Source organism: Bison bison, unplaced genomic scaffold (genome assembly GCF_000754665.1).
Source record: "Bison bison bison isolate TAMUID 2011002044 unplaced genomic scaffold, Bison_UMD1.0 scf7180017864457, whole genome shotgun sequence".
Lineage (NCBI taxonomy): Eukaryota > Metazoa > Chordata > Mammalia > Artiodactyla > Bovidae > Bison > Bison bison.
This window is the reverse complement of record NW_011495019.1, coordinates 674,873-681,284: the sequence shown is the minus strand read 5'-3', so window position 1 is coordinate 681,284 and position 6,412 is coordinate 674,873. Positions and strand designations below refer to the sequence as shown.

At 41.4% G+C, this 6,412-nt stretch overlaps 1 protein-coding gene across 17 annotated transcripts in view; it reads left to right on the top strand.

Annotated features, from left to right (window-relative positions):
• RBFOX2 (RNA binding protein, fox-1 homolog (C. elegans) 2) overlaps window positions 1-6,412 on the top strand; it is a 221,524-nt gene that overhangs the window by 121,019 nt on the left and 94,093 nt on the right. The window contains exon 1 of one of the 17 annotated variants that reach the window (XM_010859625.1): window positions 2,509-3,733. The exons of the other annotated variants lie outside the window; for them this stretch is intronic. Coding sequence (XP_010857927.1) covers window positions 3,707-3,733 — 27 coding nt within the window. The 5' untranslated portion in view covers window positions 2,509-3,706. Of the gene's footprint in view, window positions 1-2,508; window positions 3,734-6,412 lie in introns of those variants that run through there. 17 annotated transcript variants of the gene reach the window in all.

The following is a 6,412-nucleotide window of genomic DNA, read 5'->3' as shown; positions in this document are numbered from 1 at the left end:
TTTGGTGACTTTGATAAGATCAATTTCCACTGAGTGTTATGGGGGAAAGGAAGCTAGAGTTCCGGGGATTACATGAAGCCCCCAGGAAACAATGAAGACATTGAAACGACTAGGAGAAGTTCATTTGTTTATTTACCAGATATTTATTGAGTACTTGCCATATATTAGGCCCTGTGCTGGAAGCTGAGGGTTGACCCTTGAGGGTGGACATGGTCTCCTCCCTTAGCTGACATTGATTGTCTGTTTGCCTGCCTTCCTCCCCAAACCCTTCCCTCCTGCCCAGAAAATGCCCTGAAATGAGTTTCTCCTTGGTACACCACTGGGCACACTCAGCCACCAGGGGACTTCAGGCATTTTGCTGGGTCAGATCCAGGCTGTTCAGTTGCTCTTCTCTCTCTTGGGCACGAGGGAGCAGGTTGTCCTCTATAACTACAGCCTTTAAAGTCAGGGACGTGCATCAGAATAGCCTTGAGTTTGTGCATTGCTCACTAGAATCAGTGAATTTATGAAAATTATTTTAATATTTTCAAGTTGATTATCTGCAACATAAAATACTGGTCCTAAGTGTGGAAAAGAATCATGAATACCAGACCTAAGGAAACCTATATCCTAGGCTTTTTGCATGTGGGAATCCCTCATTTTTATTAAAAAAAAAATCTCTTGGGGCGTGTTGTCTTTCCATATGTATGAAGGTTTGCACACTTCAAGACAGCTATGGTTTTCATAAGAGTAGCGTGTGTGTGTGTGTGTGTCTGTGTGATGTGGAATGAGGGACTCTGTCTTCTCGGTGCCCCGGGTTTTTGGCCCCTAGCACTGTCATGGGCCAGCGGATTCAGAGAATGGTATACAGTGATTCTCAGTTTATTTCTTATATTAGAACTGAAAGCATAATTATCTCATGAATATGATTTAGATTTTCCCCAAAGCACACTGCATTGCCCTTGCTTCCAGTGAACTCTTTTCTGCTTCCTCACTTTGTCTTTCCCTAATAGCTCAGTTGGTAAAGAATCCACCTGCAATGCAGGAGACCCCAGTTCGATTCCTAGATCCGGAAGATCCACTGAAGAAGGGATAACCCACTCCAGTACTCTGGCCTGGAGAATTCCATGGTCTGTAAAGTCCACGTGTTCACAAAGAGTCAGACACGACTGAGCAGCTTTCACTTTCACTTTGTCTTTACAGTTTTTTGTCTGCATTTTATCTCCAGATTGACTTTTCAGTCACAGATTCAGAGAATGTAATATGTTCTATCTTCTAGATCATTTCTACAAATGTTAAATAAGAACAAGTCCAGAACTGATCCATCCCTTTTCTCTTAATGTTGTTCTTCCTGATGTTAAAAGATCCTATTCTTTTGAACGTATTTCTTTACACGTATACTAAAAGTATTCAGGTGTCTGTAACACGCCCAGAGTAGTGCCTGGCGTATTGTAGGGGCTCAGTAAATAGCTCTGACTGTGCCAGGCTCTTCAGGTTGTTCGGTAGTTTCTGTGTTTTCCGAACTGTTAAAATGGTTACTAATTTGGATGGGAGCATAGGGTTGCAGAGTTGCACATGTCTGAGTGACTAACACTTTATGATGTTATATTGGCAGTGTGCCAACCAACACTGTTATATGTACATTGTTTTTAAAGCCTGGTTATATATTTTGCCAAATAATCCTCATTGAGACAGAAAAAACTTACTGTATTCTGTGTGATTTGTGATTTTTAATTTTGATTTTTTTAATGCATTTATTTTAAAAATAGGAAGCTTAACTTTGGAATTAATCTCTTTGCCCTTCAGGTAATCTATTAGAGATTATAACATAAATATAGCATAAATTATAAAATAAAAAACTTAATATAGGATCTTATTTATTAGAATACTAAAAAAATAGAAAATTGTTACTGTTATGAGACAAATATCATGAACTCATCAAACATTCACATAGATTACTTTATTTGAGTATTTAATAATACAAAGTAGGGAAGTAGGAAGATTATGACATTTATATTCAGAGGTCAAAGACTTTTCCAAGATCACTGATTTTCCAAGATCACTTATAAAAGGCAGAATTAGGACTCTGACCAGGGCTTCTGAACTGAATCATACCTCTGATGCTTTTTTTTTTTTATTATGGCTTTTTACTGTGTGTGTGTGTTCAGTCTCTCAGTTGTGCGACCCCCACAGACTATAGCCCTCCAGGCTCCTGTGTCTGTGGAATTTTCCTGGCAAGAGTACTGAAATGGGTTGCCATTTCCTCCTCCAGGCGCTCTTCCCCAACTCAGGGATGGAACCCACATCTCCAGCATCTCCTGCATTGGCAAGCAGATTCTTCACCACTGAGCCACCTTAGTGAAAGTTGCTCAATTGTGTCCAGCTCTTTGCGACTCCATGGACTGTCAGCTACCAAGCTCCTCAGCAGACAGTCCATGGAGTTTTTCAGGCAAGAATACTGGAGTGGGTTGCCATTTCCTTCTCCAGGGGATCTTCCCGACCCAGGGATCGAACCCGGGTCTCCCGCCTTGCGGGCAGACGCTTTACCATCTGAGCCACAGGGCAGCCCTTAAATAAAACCTGATTTTTTACTAAGAGAACTTAAACTCATATTTAATAAACATTCTCCCACATCTCCTGTCTCTCTAGCACTGTATAGTAACAATAACTAGTAATAGCAATGACATAGTTTTCCATTGTATGTATAAGAAAGGTTTATGTTTTTCACTAGAGGCTGAGGAACACAAAAGGTGAATTCTCAGTTAACCAGAATTCGTAATGAAGCTGGAAGCCTTGAACAGTCAAATTAGTATCCACCCTACGTTTCATAAGCCGTCATGTTTGTAGACACCTTTTTCAGAATCCCCAGGTTTTTTACAGTGGAAAAAATATGCACTTAAATTACCTCCCTTCTCTCTTTTGGTCCTTTGAAGTCTTTAGGCTGATTTAGGACAAGCAGGTTCTTGCATATTTCCATTCCTTGAAAACCTTCCAGTCAACTGTCATTGAGCAGCTTTTCTCATCTTTTATGAAATCCACTGCATCTATAAACTATACATCCGTGGAAGTGTTTTTTTAAAAAATAATTTCTGTCTTATTTCATATTATCAGGTATTCTTAGATGGAACATTTTAAATCTGTACTAACTATGGTAGGCTGCCCTGAATACTTCCTGTGCTATATAATTAATGCCACCATCGCAGAATCTCACTCCTTAAAATATGCCTGCACATGGCGCCTGCCCTTGCCTCTCTCCCCCTCCTTCCCTCCTCTCCTCACACACACAGACACACACGCACACACACACACACACGCACACACGCACGCGCGCGCGCAAAGCACACACCGAACTGCCATTCTCCAGAAGGCCTGTTTCTGGAGTTGGGAGATGTCAGCCAGCCAGGAGCGGGTGGGGGGAGGAGGAAGAGGTGGGGCTGTACTCTGATTAATTACCTTAGGCATTCAGGGGTGGGGCTTCCTTCAGCCATCTGCCTGAGATATGGGAGGGAGCTGGAGAAGGAAGGAGGGGGAGAGACTGCCAGAGAGGAAGAGAAAAGAAAGGAAGAAACACTAGAAAGAAAAAGGAAGGAAAACGAGATAAAGGGAGAACAATCACCCGCCCTTAACAAGCTAGACTGGGGGGGGGAGGGGGGTGGAAAGAAAGCCGTGGAAGGTGTCCCCCCCAGCGCAACTGCTCTGAGTGTTCATCATCCATTCCCTTTGGTTTATGGAGAAAAAGAAAATGGTAACTCAGGTAAGATCTGTGTTTGCTCCGTTCGTTTCTTTTCTCGTTTCCGAGATCTAAAAAGAGCTATGCGGGTGGGGCAGAGTCACCAGAGTTTTAATTATTATTGTCTTTTTAGAAAGGGTCAAAATTATTGTTATCAGCTGGAAAGCTAGTCTGTGCCTGTTGTGGGTCCGTGAGAGAGAGAGAGAGAAAGAGAGAGAGAGAGTGTGTGTGTGTGTGTGTGTGTGTGTTGTATGCGTATCCTTTATTCTCCCCCTCCCTTAGCTCCATAGCAGATTCCTGTTTCCTGTACTGTGCAGCTGTGGCTCAGGAAAGACCCTGTGGGGATTTGTCTACCTCTTTGTCTTGGTTCTGAGAAGAGGGAGGGAGAGAGAGACTGCAGAGGTAGGAAGAGATTCTTGTAGACGGCCAAAAAGAGGGGAGCGGGATTGACTTCCTTTTAAGAATAGCAGAAGAATCTGTGTTGTAGGGAAATCCAATTTCAGATTCACTTAGGTGTCTCCAAAGAGGCGATGGAAATGCAGTTTTGCTGCCTTTGCTCTAAAGGGCTTATTAAAAATGAAGGCTTGAAAAAAATACGTTTGACTTTCATGTCTTTGTTACTGCATGGTTTGTTTTCCATGAGAACTGTAGAAGCATCCAGGTGCAGCACAGGCAGGTTAGAGCCCTCCCTGGCAGGAGAGCAGGTCTGAATGTATAAGTGACAGTCACGGGGGCATTAAAAGACATCTGAAGGAGAGGGAGTAGGAAATGGAAGACCTCCCTCCTTCCCTCCCTCCCTCCCTCTCTCTGCCTGTCTTTACTTGTGCCAAGCAATATCTGCATTTTAGCAAGTCATTCCTGACAAACAGAAAGGTGAATACTCTTCCCCGATTTTCCCTGGCGGTGCTCTTTTTCCTTTTGGCCTCCTTCCGTATGATCCTTTTACCCGTTTTTCTTTATACATGGGTTGAGAGGAAATGATGCGGCCGTGATTAATCAATTAGAATCATTTGCATTGTTGCCTTGTAGAACTTCATATCCTTTGGTCTCAGACTTAGGATGCATTTCACTCCAGGTTTTATGCTCTGTAGGGAAATTTCATCACTGGACAGTGCTTTCCTTTTAAGGAGGTTGCCCCCCTTTTTTGTATTCTCTCGTCTGTCTTCCTCTCTAAGTCACCACCGGAGGGCGAGAGAGTCAGCTGGCTATCTGGATAGAGCATGATTTTAGGAGCTGGAGCCCTGTTCCGTTAAATGTTATATAATGCCCTGCAGTGCTGTTTGGAAGGAGGTAAAGCTTTAGGGAGGTTTTCCCAACATGACCTGGAGGAAAGGGAAGTTTCAAAGAATATGTCTCTGCAAAATAATTTTTCAACGGATTTAAGTTTGGAGATTATTAAGAGACCCCTCCCTCTTCTGGAAAGGGGAGAAACCCTTGAAATATTTTCTGTTGCAGTTCTTATCCCTTCATCATGAGCCTGATTAACTCTTTTGAAATATGCTATACTTAAAAAAAAAAAAGAGAGAGAGAGAACCTGTTTCTGGCTTCCCTTTGTTGCTTGGTAGATGATACTTCTTAACCTTGGAGCCCTCATTCAGTTTTCATTAACTTACCATATTAGAGGGTACCAGCTCTCTTCTTTCTCAGCTATTACTGGAGCCTTTTCAACTACTTGACTTTTCATTATATATATACTTTTTTATGTAAATATGACTTGTTATATATATTTTTAAGTCAGTGAAAGAGTTACCTAAACTAGGACTTCTTATAATCAGAGGTTTTCCGTGACCTCTTGGAGCCTGTCCCCTTCGTTTCTAGAGGAGCTGAGTAAGCACGTGCAAGCCCAAGTTAGAATGCATAAGCGTTTGCACACTTAATAACTTGGTCTTAATAATCAGTATTTAAGAAAACTATAATTTTAGGAATGAAGCAGAGGAGATAAGTAGAAACTGGAAAGAAGGAGTTTGAGGGTGGTTAAGAATTCTAATAGATGAGTGAAACTCATTAATGATTTTCTCCGTGTATGTGAATGCTGAAGGGAAAGCAGGAGCTCAGTTTTTCCCACTCTAAATATATACAAATGGAAAATACAGAATGTCACACTTAGGAAGTTTCGGTATTCCAATGTGTTTGTTTTTTGTATATACTTTCTATGTTAATGTAACATACATAGTTGTTAATAATTTAGGGAAAAAATGAAACAAGTAGCCAAACAGGCCAAATCTTTATTTGTTCCATGGGGGTTTTGGGGGGAGGGTGAAGGGCTAGTTTTTGGTTTTTGAGCCAGACATAGGATCCCAGTGTTTGATAATGATCTGTCACGTAAAGCTTTCTGAGTAGAAAATGTCTGCATTGTTTACGGTTCAAGTTATCAAACAGTTCATGGTGGTATTTAATATCTCAGCAAGTATATTAGGAAAGGCATTTGGGTATGTTTTCACCATTTTGTCACCTAGGTTCTTTGACTTAACAAATCTTTGATCTGTATCCCATTTCCATCCCTCGCTTGGTGGAAGAAGGTGAAGGGCTTTCAGTGGATGACATTTTCATCACATGTTAGATCTGTATCAGTAGCTGCATGGTGTGCATTCATTGTTATTATATATGCTCTGGTTTTATAAGGCCTGCTTTTGGTTTATAATTCTCGGTTATTTGCAATAAGTTATCAAAGTTTTGCTTTAAAAAGAAAAAAGCAGATGGCCA